Source organism: Caretta caretta, chromosome 7 (assembly GCF_965140235.1).
Source record: "Caretta caretta isolate rCarCar2 chromosome 7, rCarCar1.hap1, whole genome shotgun sequence".
Classification (NCBI taxonomy): Eukaryota; Metazoa; Chordata; order Testudines; family Cheloniidae; genus Caretta; species Caretta caretta.
The window spans coordinates 105,946,442-105,966,996 of NC_134212.1; the positions used below are offsets into that span (position 1 = coordinate 105,946,442).

General features: G+C 40.9%; 1 protein-coding gene across 4 annotated transcripts in view; it reads left to right on the top strand.

Annotated features, from left to right (window-relative positions):
* Nucleotides 1-20,555, top strand: part of CPXM2 (carboxypeptidase X, M14 family member 2) — a 106,365-nt gene that overhangs the window by 12,624 nt on the left and 73,186 nt on the right. For 2 of the 4 annotated variants that reach the window (XM_075131033.1, XM_075131034.1), the window contains exons 3-4: nt 10,681-10,741; nt 19,443-19,552. In XM_075131033.1, coding sequence (XP_074987134.1) covers nt 10,681-10,741; nt 19,443-19,552 — 171 coding nt within the window. The remainder of the gene's footprint in view (nt 1-10,680; nt 10,742-19,442; nt 19,553-20,555) is intronic. The other 2 variants (XM_048858723.2, XM_048858724.2) reach the window with 1 other exon arrangement.

Sequence of the window (20,555 nt, forward strand, 5' to 3'; positions counted from 1 at the left end):
TGTGGATAAATTGGAGAGAGTCCAGCGAAGGGCAACAAAAATGATTAGGGGTCTAGAACACATGACTTATGAGGAGAGGCTGAGGGAGCTGGGATTGTTTAGCCTGCAGAAGAGAAGAATGAGGGGGGATTTGATAGCTGCTTTCAACTACCTGAAAGGGGGTTCCAAAGAGGATGGCTCTAGACTGTTCTCAATGGTAGCAGATGACAGAACGAGGAGTAATGGTCTCAAGTTGCAGTGGGGGAGGTTTAGATTGGATATTAGGAAAAACTTTTTCACTAAGAGGGTGGTGAAACACTGGAATGCATTACCTAGGGAGGTGGTAGAATCTCCTTCCTTAGAGGTTTTTAAGGTCAGGCTTGACAAAGCCCTGGCTGGGATGATTTAACTGGGAATTGGTCCTGCTTCAAGCAGGGGGTTGGACTAGATGACCTTCTGGGGTCCCTTCCAACCCTGATATTCTATGATTCTATGAAAACTTGCAGGCCAGGGTGAAGGGAGGCTACGGCAACTTTATACCACCATTGTGCTTTCCTGATCCCGGGAACTTTCCCTGAGTTCTTTGCTGCCCATTCACACAGGGAGAGCAGCACCAAATGGTCAGCTTTTCTGGCACTGCAATGTCATTCCTAGAAGTGGTGGCAATGAGAGAAATGGGCATTAAAATTTACCAAAGGAGACAGCAGCATCCCAGTATTGCAAGGGCAAAAATATCTTCCCTACCATATAGTACATGAGCTATGTTAATGGGAAGTTCATAATCACAAATATCAAAGCCTTGGTTTGTTTTAAGAGAGAGCTGGACAAATTTATGAATGCAATTAGATGATGGGGTTATTTGTGATGGTAGGGGCCAGGACTCAACAGACCTGGGGCTTCACTTATGTGCCAAAAAGCTCAGGATTTCAGCTGAACACCTGCAGTGGTCAGGAAGGAATTTCCCCCCAATGTATTCTGGGATTTTTTTGTCTCCTTCCTCTGAACACCAGGGGTGGTCACAGCTGGAGATGGACATTGGACGGGGTCGGGGTGCAGGGCTCTGAGGTGGCACTGAACATTCTCTTGGTTGCGTGGCCCCCATACTTAGTGTCTAACTGATCGCCATATGTGGGGTTGGGAAGGAATTTTCCCCTAGGTCAGAATGGCAGTGACTTTGACGGGTGGGGAAGGTTGCCTTCCTCTGCAGAGTGTGGATGCAGGTCACTTGCCAGGATTTTCTGTCTATATTGCACTTAATTATTTCCCTGCCAATGTGGGGGACCTTGGGCACAGGGCCACCTTGGTCCCTTCTAATCTCTGCCTATGGCTCATAACAGTCTAGTTTCCTGTGGACTGTAATACGTCGGGCTAATTTTGGTTGTTGGGTTTAGTGTGTGTGTGCTGGGTGGTGTTGGTGGCCTGTGATATACAGGAGGTCATACCAGAGGATCTGGTGGTCCCTTCTGGCCTTAAAGTCTGACTCTTTGTGCCCCTCCTTTCTCTTTTCTGCTTCTCTGAAAGTTACTAAAAATGGTGGTAACTCTTCATGTAAGCAAAACCAACAACGGAATATCAAGAATATTTGAGGGTAAGTTGACATATTCGTAAAATATGGGAATATTGTAGCACTGAAAGCTTCCAACATTCCCTGTTACTTATAAATTGCCGCAGCTATGTCAAGTTTGTTTCTGGTGTACTTATTCCCTAAAATGTGTTGTCTGTGGGATGTAACTAGTCAGGCAAGTCATAGGGCATATTTTTTGCTTCCTGACTGGAGGACTGAAACTTGAAAACAAAAAAAGGAGTCTACTGAATTGTGACTAATGCACTTTCCGTAGGAATTTTCTGCAAGATAATCTTTTGTACTGGAATTCATTCAACGTTCAGGACCTGAGACCCTTTCCACAAGTAAATTGGCACTTATGCGTCGGTGTTTGTGAACAACAAATAAAACCCCACAAAGTACAGCAGAGTAGTCTCAGTAAGCTTACTTACAGAAATACTCACAAATCCGCTCTAGGCATTTAGCAGTATTTTAGGATTATGCAGTTAAAAGGAAAAATGATGCTTAAATGTCCTTTGTGTCCACTTTCCAAGTCAGCCTAAGTAATGACCCTTTATATTGTCTGTGCACAGTTCTGCGAATGGATCTGAATTCTTTGGAATTGCCAAAAAAGCTGTAGCAGTCTTCCATGTAACTTTCTGAATGCTAGTCAAAAAGCAGTCATTTACTGGGGAAGAAGGAAGCTATGAGGCTCTTTCAAAGAGAACAACACAAACTTTTTCAAAGCACAGCAAAAATGTTAGCAGCAGAGTCCTCACTAAACTGAAGGGCAGTTTTGCGGTTATAACACCACCCAGCCCCTTAAAAATGCAGAGATAAAATAGCACAATATCCATCCTCCATGTGCTCATTGCTCACTTTTATTCCCTGATTCAGAGTCAGGTTTCTTCCCCCTCCACATCTGAGTTAGAGAGTATTTGTTCATGTTAGACAAGCCCTTGTAGTGTAGTACAGAATGGGCCAGATTAGGCCTTCAGGCAGCAATAAAAGAGCTAGAAGGACAGAACTAGGCATTTGGGGTGTAGAGAGTAGAAAGTGACAAGTGTTAGTCAGAGGGCCAGAGGCTGACAGCTCCAGTTTCTACCTGCATGGAGGGAGGAGGCTCTTGTCCTTGGAATGATGACACAGGCACAAGCTCAGTAACAGCATAATATGTGTTTATTGCTGGGAGAGGGGACAGAGGCAGCTCCCTTCCTCTGGCCAGTACTGCAGAACCCCCAAAACACCTTTGCTTTCCCATGGCCAGAAAGCCCCCCTTCATCTCCTGGGTCAGCGGTTCGTTTCCTCCTGGAGGAGTCACACCCTTTAGAGGCTGTGTGGGATAAAATGTGGAGCTCCATTAAGACCATGTAAATGGGCACTGCTGCCACTCTGCTGTGGCCTGCCTTAGTTTCCCCCTGGATGAGGTAGCAATAAAGTCCCAAGTAACAGCTTGGTCAAGAAGAAGCCAAACACTCCACTTCACAGCAGTATCTCTCTCTTTAATAAAGCCTTTTGAGAGGAGCACTTATACAACAGCCTAAATGCTTTTACCCCAGAGTAAAGATAAACCAACTCCCTTAACAAAAATCTGTCACAGGTAGGCTGGGCATCTGACTCTCCTTAGAGGACCAGCCCTGTGATAGGCTAAAGTCATTAGCAAGAAGATTTTGACCCTAATTAGGAGGCTGGAATAGAGATGGGAGAACCTCCCTGTTCAGACATTTGGATTGGATAAGTGCCTAAGCGTTGAAATGTTCATCTGAACCTTGTGTGAACTATTGGAACTTTTTAGGTCTGCAAAACTGAGCTGGGAGCTTCATAAGAACAGGCTTCCTTGCAGGATTTCCAGTGCTTTGTTCTGATAGAGGGTTGCCACATCTGAGATGCAGAAAAGCTGACCCCTGACCAGTCCCACACCACAGATGTGAAGGTGCCCCCCTACCAGGGCTGGCTCCAGCTTTTTTGCCACCCCAAGCTGCGAAGGAGGGGAATAAAAACAAAACAAGCCTGGTTGAGCTGCCGCCGAAGTGCCGCCCCTTTCTATTGGCTGCCCCAGGCACCTGCTTCCTTCGCTGGTGCTTGGAGCCAGCCCTGCCCCCTACCATCTTCTCCCACAACTACCTTCCTCACCCAGCTTTTTACCCCTCTTTGATAGTGAGCCTCAGGTCTGTCCCGGTCCCCAGTGCCAAGAGAAACCACGGCAGTTTCAGCAGGTTGAGGGCCCGACACACAAAGCAGGACCGCACTCCTAGCCATGTTATTTGCACAGTAGTTGTAAGATCCCTGCATGGCAACGTGTGCATGCAGCGTATAGGGAATGTTGGTTCCAGGTAGGAAAAAAGCCCAGCACACTAAATCTTTTCACCCACAGCGAGCAAGGCAGTACAAAAACTGGCCAGGCCAATTAAGAACCAACCAAGTGGCAACCCTATGATCAGCTTGGAACTGCTGAGAGCACTGCCTTTCTTGCAGTATTTTGGCATTTCTGTAACCAGAAAGCTCAGAGGCTTGTGAAAATGATGACTAATAATTTAAAATACATTAAGTGAACTTTTAAAACCATGAAACCTAGGTGTTAGGTTGAATTGGGAACAAAAATTCTTATTTAACCTGAATGGGCTCCCCCTTTTCTAGATTGAAGCCAGATAGCCAGGGGGAGGGGAAGTGGGTAATGGATGAAATAATTAAGCATGGGAGGGAGTTGAAATCGAAGTGCTATCTGTACAGTGAGCAGCTGTTTGAAACCCAAAGTACTTCAGAAAGATTGTCAAGGGCTGCCATGAGAAGCAAAACTAGTGAGATGTGGGAACAAGAAGGCCTGGATATAGTGTGCTGATAAGTTTACTTAGCTCTTAAAAAAAGCATGTCCTTTCCAGGGGTGGATTACGGCATAAATGAATGGTGTGAATGATCTGGGCTCCATACTCAGATGGCTTCATCAATGGTGTATTTTCCAGTGGAATTCCTATGCTGTTCATGGTTTTGATTTCTCCAGCAGTAATCCCCAGTCCCTGCCAGCAGACTAGTTTCCAAAAGAACCCCCTCCCACTTTCCTCCTCTCCAGAAATACTCTTCCAGAAATACTGCTGAGCCAAACTGGGGCCTTCATTTCTTGGTTTGGGCCATGTTTCATTTTAATTGATCTATGGCTTAGGTTTCCTCAAACTCTTAACATTCTAATTATTTCTTGCACTGTTACTTTTCCTCTTACTTCTAACTTCTTCAATTTTCTTTACATTTTTCTGGAATTAGATAAATTACAAGTCTGGAATTAGATAAATTGCAGTCATACGAATCTTCTCTGAATGCACTGTGTGGGTAATAGCTCTCCACATGAAGAGTGTGTGTTTTTATTCAGGCCTCTCATTATCCAATATGAAATAGTAATAGCAGATTTATTTTTAAAATCTGTACTTATTACAGTGTCAGACAAATCTAACCTTTATATTATTGAAACTTAGGGAAGAAGTTTTTATTTTTAAAAGCTATTTTAAGACGAGTTGGACTGATTTTAGGTATTTCCTGTAACCAGCTCTGTATATAGGTCAAGTATTTAAGCTAACCTGTCTTCTAGAGAGTTAGAAGTCATTGTCAGAGGACTGTCAGGCTCGGTGCAGGAGAGGAATAGAGGGGAACTAAGGCTTATGCATAATCATGGGCAGAACTTCATGTAAATAAACCATCTAACCGTGAATTTAAAGTTGGTCTCTCTTCCTCCTGCTGGCCAGAAGAAGTTACTGCTGATTCAGGAAGAGAGAAACTGGAAGGGCTGGTATATGCACCCTTCTTACTCGTTGTGACAAGGTGGAGGGCTGTATTCCCTGGCTGACTGTTTTATTTGTATTCTCTCAGCCCTGGGTCAGTTCTGTATTAGAGTTTGTCCCCCTGACCCCAGGTTCTTTCTGCTTCCTATGAGTGGGGAAAACTTTGATAGGCTTTATGGTTAGCAGCATGTTCTCAAGCAAGAATTTGTAAGTGGCAAGGAGTGGGAGGGATGGCTCAAAAGTGAAGTGTTAAAAGTTGCACTTGCAGTGTTGACTTGGCCATGTTGCACATACGAAATATTTTCTGTTCCTGTTTTCCTTTGTAAATGCAAACTTTAATATATGCCATAAAAATATCAGAGAGACAATGTGGTTGAGTGAAGCTGGAGATACCTGAACTCATCATTCTGGATATAAAAGAGATTTATAACCTTGCATGAACTTAAGACAGATCATTTCCTGTGTCTGCTCCATGCTTAATAGTTTAACGTTTTCTTTCTGCTGCAATGTGTTGTTTTAAACTGCTATCATTCTCTATCCGTCAACTGGTTCACCGTGTGGCCTGGTAATTCAGTACCTCCCCATGCTCCTCTGCCAATGTGCCTCAATCTTGACTGGAGGAGATACTGTTAGAGGTGATCGGACAGTTCAGGTTCCATATTCAGTCAGCCTTTGGATTCTGATTATCTTATGGGGCAATCAGTGCACCTTGTGATGCTTGTTTTTGTATTGTACTAAGCACTGAACTGAGACTATAGATTCATTTCATATTATCAGCCAGAGGCATCAGATGTGCACTAGCGAATTTCAGGTGCTACTAATCAATGTTAAATTAAAACAATGACCTATAGGCAAAAGACTCTGTATGCCATTACCGGTCAACAGAACCATCTAGTTTCCATTCAGGGTCAGATTTTTGTTTCTCACGTTTGTTCTGCCATATCCTAATTGGCAGAGACATTCTGGACATGTGACAAAAATGCCTCACATGAACCTATTTTGCTCTCTTCAAAGGTTTTCAAACCTCAGACTGCTGCTTCTAAGGATGGCAGTGCATCTGCTTCAGTATCCTCTCCAGCATATGTTTCATATGAAGAAGTTCAAATTGGCCATAGCCCAGACCCTAGATTGATTGAAATATGGGTGGTATGCAGATCTCTTTAAATAACATTGATCAGAAAATGGAGTCACTTTTTTGGTTCTGGCTCAGCTTTGCAGTCAAGTGTGACACATGTAGAAAATACTTCCTCACCAACAAGGGTGCCTGTATTGATGGTTATGAAGGTTAATGATTCTTTGTCACTAAATAGGATCCTATTTAAAATCAAAATCCTGGGCTGTATCCTTAAGCAGTGTAAATCACTGAAATCAATAGAGCTATGATAATTTACACCACTTACAGATCTGATCCATGTATATGTGGCCATGAGAGTTACTGTAGTCTCACGTATGCAGTGCCAATCAACTCTGCAGCCTGCGATGGAGGAGGGTAGGGTTTCTTCCCTGTGATTCCCCCATGGGGATACTCAGTGCTTAGCCTGGTGTTCAGGCTGTGCTCTTGATGGAAGAATCTAAGCAAAAACCCATAAAGCTGGCCACAGCTCTTTATAGATGTTAGGTATGTCACATTTAGTCAAGTGGGGAAGAAGCATTCTTTCAGTCAAAAATATGGGACTGTCAAATGAAATTCTCCTTACTGTGTCAGGCACAGGTGAAGACTAATGGGAGCAGTTTAAGAAAGGAAACTAAGGCTGTTTTTGGCAGCAGTCACACAGAGAAAGTTTGAATGAAGGGGAAATGATTCCATATTTCTAGTGATTGGGATGTTGGCTACCTAATTAAGAAACAGTTTACAGTTTTTGTGCTACGTCAATTTTCTGTGGCAGCACAGACTTTGTACTTAAGCCTTCATAATGATATCAGGATGGGCAGATTTGTTTGTTCTTTTATTTTTCACATAGTCTGATAAAGTATTGTTCTTTCAGTCAGGACCGCAATTTCTCAATAGAAGTATGTAATAAACCTTACTTGGTTGTTGATTGAATGATGGAAATTGTGTGCTATCTTGCACTGGAGCATGGCTACACTGGAAAGTTGTCCCACTTTAACTATACCAGTATAGTTAAAGCAATACAACCCTCCTAGTGTGGATGCAGTTGTATCCATATAAAGTTGCACTATATTGATATAACTATTCCCCTGTGAGAAGGGGAAGAAGTATACTGGTATAAAGTCACCCTTTTATGGGTAGAAGTGCATCCACACACCGATGCTTTTACTGGTATAACTATTTGGTAAAGTTATATCAGTAAAATATGTAAGCATAGATCAGGCTATAATCATTCAGTGGTTGTTGTTTGGGTTAGCTGTCGAAAGACTGAAAGTCTTCATTTAACTGTATCCTTGACAATATACTCCCTGGTCCTTTTCCATTTTCATCCTTTGTCTTTGGGCCCAGAGTAATATCTAATGTAGCAGTAATCTTCTTAGTTCATGTTCTTCTACTTAATTGCATGGGCAAGGTTGAGATGTCTTTTGTGTTGTAACTACTGTTTGTGGCCCCTCTGTGGAATCTTTTTGGCCCCGCAGTGTATTTCAAGGTTTTGATATTTTTAAGATACTTTAGACACAAGCATATTCAAGAAGTATGCTTTTTCCACTGGTAGTTTTTGTCAAACACCCAGCCCTTGTGAGAGTGGTTTGCCTCTGTTTTTTATTTGAAATGCTTGGCTAAGTATGTTTGTTTGAATTTGCAAGAGAAGACTTATTCTTGTTTTTGACTACTGTGTTTAGTTTGGCTGCTTTACTTGGAATCATGCATTCTGTTCATCCTTGTGCCTTAAACTAATAACGGATGAAAATGTTTTGAATTAATGGCTCACAAGTCAGCCTCACTTGCACTTAATTTTGAACTCATTATAATCATTATTACTTTAATGGTTTTAATCTCTAGCCGTTAAAGGGAAGAGATCTATTTCAGAGAGATACCAAATACACTGCAGTGTTCTTTTGTAGAAAATGGGGTGGGTTCCTCAGTCAATCTGGCTTGGGTATAAACGGGGATTATTTTTCTTTCCTCAATGGCACAGCACAACAGCAGTATCTCTGGGAGACATTTTGTCTCTGACAGGCACAGTTTGTTTCCAGGAGCCCTTTGGAAGCACAGCTACTACAATGTTTTTGTGGAAGGTTGCAGTGCGCATTCCCTCCCACAGAGGGCAAGCTCTAATGATAAGTGCAGATGGAGTTCAAGTCATGGACACTGTCCATGCCATGAGAAGACTAGCACCACTCTGGAGGTGTAGTTCTTGAGCATTCTGCATGCAACAGCTGCAATTAGGTCCATCCGTGCAGGCAAAAGTGAGGGAGGCTCCTTGTGCTCATTACCCTTGCGCCTTACCCAGGCACAATCCGACCCAAAGGCATTTTTGTGATTGTTGACTGGTGACAGTCTGCCGTATGGCACTTCCATACTGTCTATGCCATAAATGACATAACTTCTTAGGCAAGATGTCTGTCAGCAGCAGCGGGCTCAGAAATTCCAGTTTATAATGTAGGCAAGCCAAGGTGGATGAGGTAATATCTTTTATTGGACCAACATTGCTTCTTGCTTCCTGGGCAAATGCAAGAAACAAAGATATTACCTCACCCACCTTGGCTTTCTAATATCTTGGGACCAGCACAGTTACAACACCACTGCCTGCAACAGTTTATAAAGCTGTATGCTATCTGAAGATTATCTGAAGCTCCTGAGTCAGAAAACATAGAAAGGAAATCTTCTAAAACCAGGTTTTCTGGGAAAATCTGCTTTCAGCTCTGCAAGAAACACCGAAAGATCCCAGTGCTAAATGTTATTTTGGCATTTCCAGAACTGACTGCAACCTGCAAGTGCTAAGGTGCATAAACATGACAAATAGTCTATAAATAAGTGGACTTTTCTGAATCTAAAAAAATGTTCGGTTTCATTTCAGGTTTGCAATATGGAAGTGGGGTAGTACTTACTTTATTCTATACTTATCATTCGTTTTACTTCAACTAGGGAAGAAGAACCTTTTCAATAAATCATGTGCCCAATTCTGCCATCTGGCGCACAGCATTTAGCTTACAGAAAGGGTGCAAGTTACAGTCAGTCTTTTCAAAAAGAACATACATTGCCACAAAATAAATTCTGCATTGTTCTTCTGTCATAGCAAAAGATGGGGACATAATGCAATATGCACAGCTTGCTCAGATTTCATGACCTCTGTAGAAAAAGCAAGTGTAGTCAGAGTCCCGGATATGCTAGTGCAATACTGAATTTATAGGTCCAGATGAAAGATAGAGTAGGGGAATAAATATACTCTAAAAACACTAGTCCATCCTAGGAAAGCATCAATTGTACCCTAGCCTCCCATCAAAGCCATGCAACTTTCTAATGAAACACAGCAACCACTGTATGGGGTTTAAGAGATTGGGAATTTTCCACTTAAGAAAGAGGTAATGTTTATCCCAGTGCTATAACATCCACTTCCCCTTATGGTACTACTGTAGAAACCTAAAAAATACCCTGCAGGTATGTTGTAACCACAGGAAGCAGCTCTGGTGAGAGAGATTCCTTTTATGTTAAGCATAGAGGACCTGGTCCAAAGTTCAAAGAAGTCAACTAGAGTCTTTCCATGGGCTTTGGATCAGGCCTAGAGGTGGCATAAGACTGTGCTGTTTACAAAGTTAGGAGAACTATTCATGGTAAATAACTTATTCAATTAATGTGTTTCTTACCTAAAAAATGATCCGTGAATGGACTTTAATAAATCTCAATTATTGAACATTTTATAGGAACACATTTCAGACTATGGGCTGTTGGTGAATTGGTCACTTTAATTGCTAGCTGCTCATGATTCATAGTGTGCCATTGATCATTGTTTCATGTACCATGTGCTAGGTAATAACACAACAGGATTAATTGTTTCTAAAACTAAAATGGCACTGTATTACGACAACAATTTATAGAGATGCTGCAAGTGCAGCTAGCATTCAAGCTATGTGCAGACAGACTTCCTGGTGCCTCCTCCAAATTTTTGCCTCCTGTAACGTGTGCTCCATGCAGGTTGCTATAGTCACAGAGCAGCAGTTCAGGTAGACAGATTGTCATCTACAATGCAGGTAGCCCACTCAGGGGCTCCTTTCTCCTCAAACACCCTTACTTCTCTTTGAGGGGCACATAACATAGGTCATGATTTGGCCCTTAGAATCAATGTGCATAAAATTTTGCTGTCTGTTTTGCTTTATATAACTAATGTGCTGTTGCTGATCATGTCTATCAGACATGTCTATCAGATTTGGAATGGTGCCTGGATCAGAGATGGGCACTCTTAAGAGTATTTCCATTCAAATGTTTCTGCTATGTTGCAGGGACAGAAGGGACTTCAAAAGATGTGCTGGCACAAGGAGACATATATGATACATGGTAAAGGTATATCACACTGTCTTCTTTCACTATCTTCTTACTCCCCTCCCCCTGCTCTATCCTTACAATCTCTGTGCATTTGGTATTCAATCTGTCCATTCTCTGCTCTATGTTTTAACTCTTTCTTCACTGAATTGTTTCATTATGCTTCCTCTGTTTTGTTTTTTTCCCCTGACAGTCTCTCCTAAGCAAAAGCATGAATCGAATAATGACTCATATTAGGGTCAAACTCTGAACCCTTCAATATTTGATTGGGATCAAAATTAGGCAATACTACTCCCCTACCTAAATTCTCACTGATGGACATGTTAATGGAAACACAGCATAAGCCTATATTAAATCAAATATAGAAACAGGAACAGAGAACTTGTCCTTCTCATAAATGACTCTCTTTCGGATTGGGTCTGGTATAGATCAGATGTACCTGAACCAAAACCTTGCATCCAGGCTCCCCTGAATGTTGATAAAATTTGGATCTAGATCTTGGCCTAAGGTTGCAGTTGCGGCTCATCTCTTATCTATCATGGACACAGTGCCCAAACTCTGTAACATCAACTCCAGCATCAAACAGAGCTCCCCAAGTCTTGTATGCTCGGACAGATTTACTGATGTTTTAAATTGAATGATTACTCAGTTTTTTGGTGGGGGAATTGAACACTGCTTCTGATTGGTATCAGGAATTGGGCCCAGCAAGCAGAGCCAATCTGTGGGCAAACTCATTAGAGCAAGTGGCTACACCACCTGATTGAAGAGTCTGCAGACCAGCTCTGAAGTCCAGCCCAGCAGCTGTTCAGTGGCTGCTCAAAGTGTTTGCCCACAGCTGTGATGGTGCCTCTGCCTGCTTGGCCCCAGCCCTGCGTCACTCCAGGTAACCCATCCTGACTCTGTTCTCTGATTCCTGACTTTGGCTTTAGCATCTGGCCTTTGACTCCAGCTCTGACCCTTGGCTCTGATGCCTGACTTAAGCTCTGACACTTGGCCCTGATTCCTGACTCTGGCTCTGATCCTGGATTTCGATTCCTGACTACTGACTGCGGCTCCAGCACCTAGGTCTGACTTCTGCTCTAGCCACTAGACATGACTGCCCACATTGGGGTCATAAGAAGATAAGAGCGGCCATACTGGATCAGACCAAAGGTCCATCTAGCCCAGTATCCTGTCTTCAGACAATGCCAATGCCACGGGCCCCAGAGGGAATGAACAGAACAGGTAATCATCAAGTGATCCATCCCCTGTCGCCCATTCCCAGGTTCTGGCAAACGGAAGCTAGGGAAACCATTCCTGCCCATCCTGGCTAATAGCCAGGGATGGACCTTCTTCTCCATGAGCTTATCTAGTTCTTTTTTGAACTGATAAAGGGAATCTTGTTGAGAAAGTGAGCAGGCCCTAGCCACACCTATTTTTTGTAGGAGAGTTGGTGATTGGACCTGAAAGCAGAAGAGAATTATAGCGGGCATAAGAAACTGAGGAAGACGAGGAGAACCACGCATAGCTAAATCCATGAACTTGGATCCTCCAGTAAAGCAAGGGTAGCATACCAAGTAAATGAAGTGAGTCATAAACTTCTGTGAACATTTCACACTTATGTGAGCACATCCTCAAGACAGCAGAATTTAGCTATAACATGTCCCCCCCCCCCCACAAATGGTCCAAGACTATAAATATAACTGATTATTTAGACTAGATGGAGAATGTTGTTCCATTCCATCCAGCCCCAACAAAGGATGTCCATGGCAATATTTAATGACACAAAGCAATCAAAACATATTTTCAACTAAAATGCTCAGATAAAATCCTTTCAGGTGCACTGCATGTTTAGAATACTTTGCATGCCTGTGACATAATAGATTTTAAATGATGAGCTAAATTTCATATGAAGAGGCATAGAATATGGACAGAATTAGTTAGAGCTTTCCATACAAAATGTTCCATTACTGGAAGGTGAAAAGAAAAGGAGTACTTGTGGCACCTTAGAGACTAACCAATTTATTTGAGCATGAGCTTTCGTGAGCTACAGCTCAACTTCATCGGAATGCAGCCGATGAAGTGAGCTGTAGCTCACGAAAGCTCATGCTCAAATAAATTGATTAGTCTCTAAGGTGCCACAAGTACTCCTTTTCTTTTTGCGAATACAGACTAACATGGCTGCTACTCTGAATACTGGAAGGTGAGTTATTCAGCCACACATTTCATTGGGAAAACTCAAAAGATTAAAATTTATATTAACTTTGGCCAAAGCCCATAGTCCTTAGGTTGATTCCAGTAGGTTTATTTCGTCTGTATAAGTACAGCATAAGGATTGTGGGATTTGCCTCAAAATAATGCAAGTAAAATATTAAAGATTAAGGTCCTGATCCAGCAAAGCACTTATTAACCAGGTGTTAAACTTTCAGCATGTAAGTAGCCCTTTGCCTTCAAGTTAACGTAAAGTTAACCATGTGCTTTGCTTGATTAGGGCCTGAATCCTGCCTATGCTCCACATAGTGTTCAGGACAGGAAAAGGGGAATCTGAGATTCAAACTACAGAAACAGCAGTATGCTCAATGAGGTTGGCCAAAGGGAAGAGCAAGACTGTACTGTGCTAACAGATATGCCTATCATGTTTGCAGCTAGCAGGGGTGCAGGAAATGGGGAAGTGTGTGCCCAAATCTGGTAAGCATGTCTCCTGCCATCTATAGCAGGCACAAATCGGCAACGATTACAGTGGCACATTGCTGCTGGCAAAAGGAACAGCAGAGCTTCAAAATGGCCCCACATGCAATGGCAGGGTGTCTGTTACTGGATGCACCCTAAAGCCATCACCACTGTTCATACAGGGCAGGGCTTTGGCGATGAGGCCAAGATTTGACCCACATGTGTCTTGACATACAGTATTAAAAAAGTTAGCATTATAGGGCCTGATTTTCGGAGGGGCTGAATACCCACAACTGCTTCTGGAGTTGGGAGCTTTGACTGTTCAGCATCTCTGAAAATCAAGCCCATAGTGTTGATATTCACAGAAATTCCACTACTTTAACTACAATCAGTTCTAGCCAAACTGTAGTGAACTACTTGAGCTCAGCTTACTGAGGGCCTGATTCAACTCCTACTGAAATCAGTGGGAGTCTTTTCCGAGCCCCAACATCAAGCCCCAAATGTCTAGCTAGAGATGTCTCTGGAAAAATATACAGAGCCAAAGCCATTATTGGTATATGGATGATTCTATATCAAATAAATATCGGCAGTGTCTTGACCTCCTTTAGTCTTCCCCTGGACTGTGTGTCTATAACATAAACTCTAAATTAAATAAACATGTTGAAGTGTTGTGGGATTTTTATCTATTTAAAAATGACAACGCTCCTGGAGCTAAAACACATTTAGAATCATAAAAAATAAATAAGCAGTCAAAGTAAATTCTGCTTCCAAATGGCGAGGAGCCCGTCAGACTGCACAGGGAAAATATTTCTCCATTTACAGATGTGAATATCACTGTGTGGCTAAGAGTTAGACAAGCACAGATTTTTCTTGTGGGAATTCAATACGATCATAGATACATCTCTTTAAAATGATAAATATAAATAAATAAATAACAAGGAAACTTTTTCCCTAATAGAAGAACAGAATATACAACTAGAATTGATGGGAAATCTTTTAAAAATAAAATAGCCAATTTGGTGGCTTTGCCCCCAAAAGAGCAACAAAAGAGAACAGATTTCCAAACTGTGTCTATTAAATATAACAAAATATATGGCAATCTGTGCTTTTACCTGAAAAATTGACTCGGAAAAAAATAAAGAAATTAACAGTTGAGCTAGGCTAACTGACTTTTATTATTTCCATGTCCTCACAATAAATATTTGTCTATTGCTGAAATTGATCTGTAGTTCCAAGGATGTATATTTCCTAAATTTGATGAAGAATTGTGGACATTTGAGAACCAGGTTTAGCATAATTAGTTATAATTTCTTCAATGACTGGGAATGTAGGCTCATCCTGCCTACCAAATTATGAACCCATTATGTTTCTGAGCATTTGTTTCCAGATGTGATCCCATAGAAATCAGTGGGACTGCTTAAGTGAGCAACTGCTCACTTAATTGTGAGCCTTTGAGCGAGGCCTTGGTTCTCCACCAGTGTTGCCTACCTTTCAGCTCAGTGCACTCTAAACTGCAACAGAACTTGGGCTGATCAATACTTTGGTCTTGCAAGTACAGATTGCAGGACATAGTGTGTATTTGAAACCATCTTCAAAATCTCTGCCATACAGAAAAGTTGTGGCTAATGTCTTGGCTAATGATGCTGCTGCATCAGAAACGCTGGCTGGTCTTAGCTGAGATATACAACATCCACCAAAATAGTACTAGGCATTATCTGAAGGAGTGGACATTGTATCATGGCTTCTAAGAGGTACTGTACCTCTAAATAATATGTTTTCCAGCGGACAAGTTATCATCTCTAGTTAGAATAAACCAGGCTATATATTGATGGGTTTTACCTAGAACTTTTAAACATTTTCTGAAATTCTGAGGATCCTTCCACACCATTTAGGCCATGAGTCAGCAGGGTACTTAAGTGCATGCCTAATTTTAAGCAAGTGAGCAGTCCCATTGACTTCAGTGAGACAGTTCAAATACTTACAGGTAGGCACTTGCATAAGAAACTTGCTGAACTGACACCTCAGTCCCTAAACTATGTTTCTAATCCAAACCATTTTGAATTTGTTTTTGTTTTGTTTTGAAGAATTTGAAATCCCTGAATCAGAGTCATCTCCTCACCCATATGATTTTGGTTCTGGGTCGGATCTCAATGCAGGAAGGATCTGTTTTTCTGCCTGAAATAGCAAATATTTGACAAGATTTCTACCATTTGAGACAGAAATCTCACAAGAACAGCTCTTAAAATACAAATACTGTGAAAATCTAAATGCAGACTTTTATACTAACCAGGACCCAAAATTAATTAATCTGGATGCAAATACTCCTTCTAAATCTAGCACCTAATACCAATTGAAAATAATTCATAAAATTTTAGCATAAGACCTGTTTTTAGCCAGGCTACCAAAGCTTATGTTTATCATTATTTGCAATTTGTTCACTTCCTATTGTGAAAGTAAATTATGTTCTGCTCTCTTCCTCCATTGTCAAAGATCAGGGAATCAATTATCTCTGTAAAGCTTTATCAGTATCGTTGGATATTGCCAGATTTAGTTGGGGACTCATGTAGATAATGTGCAGGTTAAAAATGTCACTGAAAACCAAAGTTGAAATTTCTTGTTTTGCTATTTTGAAGCTTCCTTCTTCCGATTAAAGAAATGCCCAGATAATCAGATAATTTTCTGTTGAACCTGGCACGATACGAAGCTCTCTGAACAGTTACACAGTTTCTGCAGCTTACACAGGATTTTCTCCAAATTAACATGAACAGGACTAAAATGAATATTAAGATGATATTAAAACGTGCAGTGTTGAGAGGCACTGTAAGTTTGATCTCTTTGCTTGATATTATTTGTTGAAAAGAAATTAGATTGCCTCTGTTTACCTACAGTAGACTGATTAAAAAGAACAAGTCAATGGCAAGTAAGCACATAAGGTCAATAATGCAGTACTGGCAAGGAGCCAAATGTCAAACTCTGAACTATTTGTTAATTTTATACATGTTCTCAAAATGAATTAATAAATTAAAAACTCAAGGAAACAAAGCAGAAACCTAACCTAAAAGGAGACTCCTATAAAGGACTTTTAATATCTGTACCTGTAGTAGACTGGCAAATTTAGATGGGTTGCTGTGTCTTATATTCAGAACCTTGAAGATTATTAGACCAGGTCCTATTGGAAACTTTCCCGTTTCCACACCCCCACCCAACTAATAGATTGAAACCCTTTGTTTGGTAAAATCTGTAAGTGGTACAAACTTTTCTTACCATTTGTGTTGTCGATGGAATTGACATGTAAGTGAAACAACTGACTCTCTTAAAAAGTTAGAAATCCTTTATTATAGGCCCTCAACTTTAAAGCAAAATCAAAGATTGTCTTTTGTGAAAAACATCACGAATCCCATACACATTTGCTGCTCTGAACAACAGACTTGATGACACCAAGATCATCACTAATATTAGCAAGTTAATAGTTGGTAGCAGATAAACGTAAAGCCAGAGCCAAAAAACTTATTTGAAGAATGATGTTGTTCCATTCCCAGTTTGGCATAGCTGCCAGAGAAAGAGGTACTGTGAGTGGAGGAAATGAGATGTTTTTATTTAAGGTCAAAATTTTCAATCCAGAGCTGGGACAACATATTTTATTTTTCTTAAAGAGAGATTTTTTCAGGTGACTTCGAGTTTTGTTGACTGTGTGCATTAGCCTTTACCTATGGAGACTATAGTTGAAATTCTATCTTAAGTTTTGAATGAAAGTAACTGCTTTTCTCAGAATTCTTTGTAAGAGATTTTCCATGGCTCTTAGTGTGAAAGGCACTTTAAATGGGGCATATTATTAATTTATTAATATATATACCTTTTTATATTATGGTAGCATCTAGAAACCCTAATCATCACAAATGGGGACCCCTGTTGCTAGGTACTGTACAAACATAGAGGCAGATACTGTCTGTGCCCTGAAGATCTTAAAACTATAAATGCTACACTTTAGTATCACTGGTTTTATGAAGTTTCAAGCATTGCAAAGATAAAAGCCACATGCATTCACTTCTATCATCAACCTTAGTGTCTAATCCTGCTAGCACTTACATGCCTGCCTAACTTTAGGTACTTTTGTTCCCTGGGACTACATATGTGAATGTACTCAGGTGCAGAAGAGTTTGCAGGATTATGCCTTTAGATTGATTTCTAAATCTGTCCAGAGGGTTGAATTTGTAGGAGTGAGACAGGGAGTTCTTATTACCGGTTCTTCTCAGCCGTGTAACTTACTCCCAATAGAGGTCTTTCAGAACCCGAGGCTTATCTTGTTTAGGGAACAATATAAGATGAAACACTCATATATAACGAAATATAATTAAAACAAACAAAATTCCCTCTAAGCTACTCCTTCCTCTGGTTTTCCCAGTGCATCCTGTCTCTTCTCTGTTTCTGTTAATTAGATTGAAAGCTCTTCTGAGCAGGGTCTGTCTGCATTTTGTCTCATGTGCAGCACTGAGCCTATTGTTAGTGTTAAAAAAATACATTAATATTAAATGTTTATCATTCTAATGGTCCCACTCCTGTCTCCATTGTAGTCAGGAGTTTTGCCATTGACTTCAGCAAGACCAGAAACCAGCCCTATTGCTGATGAAGTGTCCAAACCTTTTTTCTAAGGGTGAGCAAATCAATACTTGCACAGTTTGTTCTGCAGCATAATCCCAGTTCCATTTTTCTAGGAGGAGTTTACATCATGGATGAGCTAAGGGAGAGAACAAGAAATCCTATGTCCTTTCTGTCAGTTTTTGTATAATGATTGGAGATGGGCCTGGATCAGATCCTCAAATCCAGACATCTGTGGATTTCAGAAGAGTGATTTCAATCTAGACCTGAACCTACACAAGAACAGCCATACTGGGTTAGACCAAAGGTCCATCTAGCCCAGTATCCTGTCTTCTGACTGTGGCCAATGACAGGTGCCCCAGAGAGAATGAACAGGCCAGGTAATCGTCAAGTGATCCAATTTCTGTCGCCCATTCCCAACTTTTGGCAAACAGAGGCTAGGGACACCATCCCTCCCCATCCTGATGTATCTACCCTCCATGAATTTTTCTATTTTTTTTTTGAACCCTGCATTGGTAATTCCTTGGTAGCTATGGCATATGTAAGGCTGTGTTCACAGCTCTAAATCAAAGCAGAAAGGGAGGATGGTCTAGTCATGGTTAGAATACTAGCATTGGGAGACCTGGATTCAGACTCCTATGTGAACTGTTTCTCTCTATGCATCCATTTCCCTTCCATGAAAAGTTGATAAGAGAACTTTCCTACCTCCAAAGGCTGATATAAGGATAAATACATTAGAGATTGTGAGGCGCGCAGATACTGTGGTAATGGAGGTCATACAAGTACCTTCGACTAGAACTTTTCTGATTTAAAAAAGTACAGTAGGATCTTTCTGATGTCTTATCTTCCAAAGTAAGATCTCAAGGCTGGATTTTGCTGCAGTACTGTACAGTACTGGCATCTGCTATTTTTGTTCAAAACTGTGCACCATTTGAAGCTTATAGAGGTGGCCTCTTGTTTCAAATTTGCCCTGTTTGTGCTTACTCATTGCTCCAGCAGAGCTCTGCAGTGTGGTCTCCCAGACCTCTCTGAGAGATGCTATTGTACAATGTGTGTGCATGTTTGAAGTCTCCAGAATGTGCTTTAATTGAAAACATAACTTGACACAGTAGTAAATGCCAAAAGAAAAAAATAAAAGGCCACTCTGCTGGCATTTTGTACCGACAAGCACTTGACAGGAAATACTGTGCATATCTGTGGCAAAGGAAAGGTATGGCAAAGAAAAAGAACTATTAAGGAAAACTTAAAGGTCCAGACCCTCAACTGATGAAAATCAACATCACTCCATTGATTTCAGTGGAGCAGCCAGAATCTCATTGGTTTCATTGTGCTATCCCGATTTACACCAGCTGAGGATCTGACCTATTTCGGTCTCTCTCACACACACATGTGCGCACACACATATACAAAAGGAGCTTTGGATAATATATATTTGTTTGTTTTCCTCATTTTTTAATAAAATTTTGTCGTTTTACAGGTTGCCCACCGCTTGGTTTAGAGACATTAAAAATTACTGATTTCCAGCTCCATGCTTCTACAGTAAAGCGATATGGCCTTGGGGCCCACAGAGGAAGGCTTAATATTCAGGTAAAATCAATTTTCTTTGTAAGTGGTAGAATGGCTTAGGGTTGTAGTGTTCTGCAGACAGTGCTAATGGATGGTTATAGGTTTTGACTACCTTGTCAGCTCACATTATTCAAATGAAGGGAAATATTGAATTACACTGGTGGATAGGGTTGGTGAAGAGTTCTGAAGTTGTGGGGTTTGTTCTGTGCTTTAAAAAGCTCTAAATTTTATGCTGCTTAGAATTCAAATCCTAATGAAATTCCATAAAGTAAAGATGATGAGGTGGAGCGGAGCAGGGAAAAGAATCTTCCCTAATGCGTTAACAGAGCACAAAGAAGAGACGGTAAGGATATATGAGAAGCAAAAACATTTTGTTTCATTATTTGCCTGTAAATAATGATCGTGGTGAATAGAAAAAAACATTTTAAAGCAGTGGTTCCTAAACTGGGGTTCACGAAATATTACAGGGGATTCTTTGGAAAAAATTCCCTAATTGCAGACAGAGCTGTCCCTAGGGACCCTGGGCAGCATGGGGCCAGCAGCCTGGAGCCCCTGGACTTCCAAGAGCTAAGCAGATCAAAGCAAGCATATCTATCACACTGAGGAGATTTAAACTTCAAGACACCTTAAAAGAAATGGGAAGGGAGGTGGATATTTTTTGCTGTTTTTAAAATTAAATAGGCAGCTAGTATTGTTTTTTAAATTGTTATGAAGAACAAGTTTCAGCTTTGTTGTAACGTGCATTGTTTGTCTGGACTGCTGAAGACCTGAATGTTTGTGTAGGAGGAACTCTTTGAGTTGGCTTCTTAAATATCTTCATGCTGTTTCACATCTGACACTCCTTGATGAAACATAGGAGCCTTGTCTTATAACAGGCTTATTCAAAGTGATACAAGCTTCGAAAGTGAGATCTTGGAAGAGTGTTGCCGTTTTCATAATGTAATAAAAATACTGTAATGATAAATAATAATTAATAATAAATAGTGTGTAAATAAGCATGTCATAAAAACAAATTTTATATTTC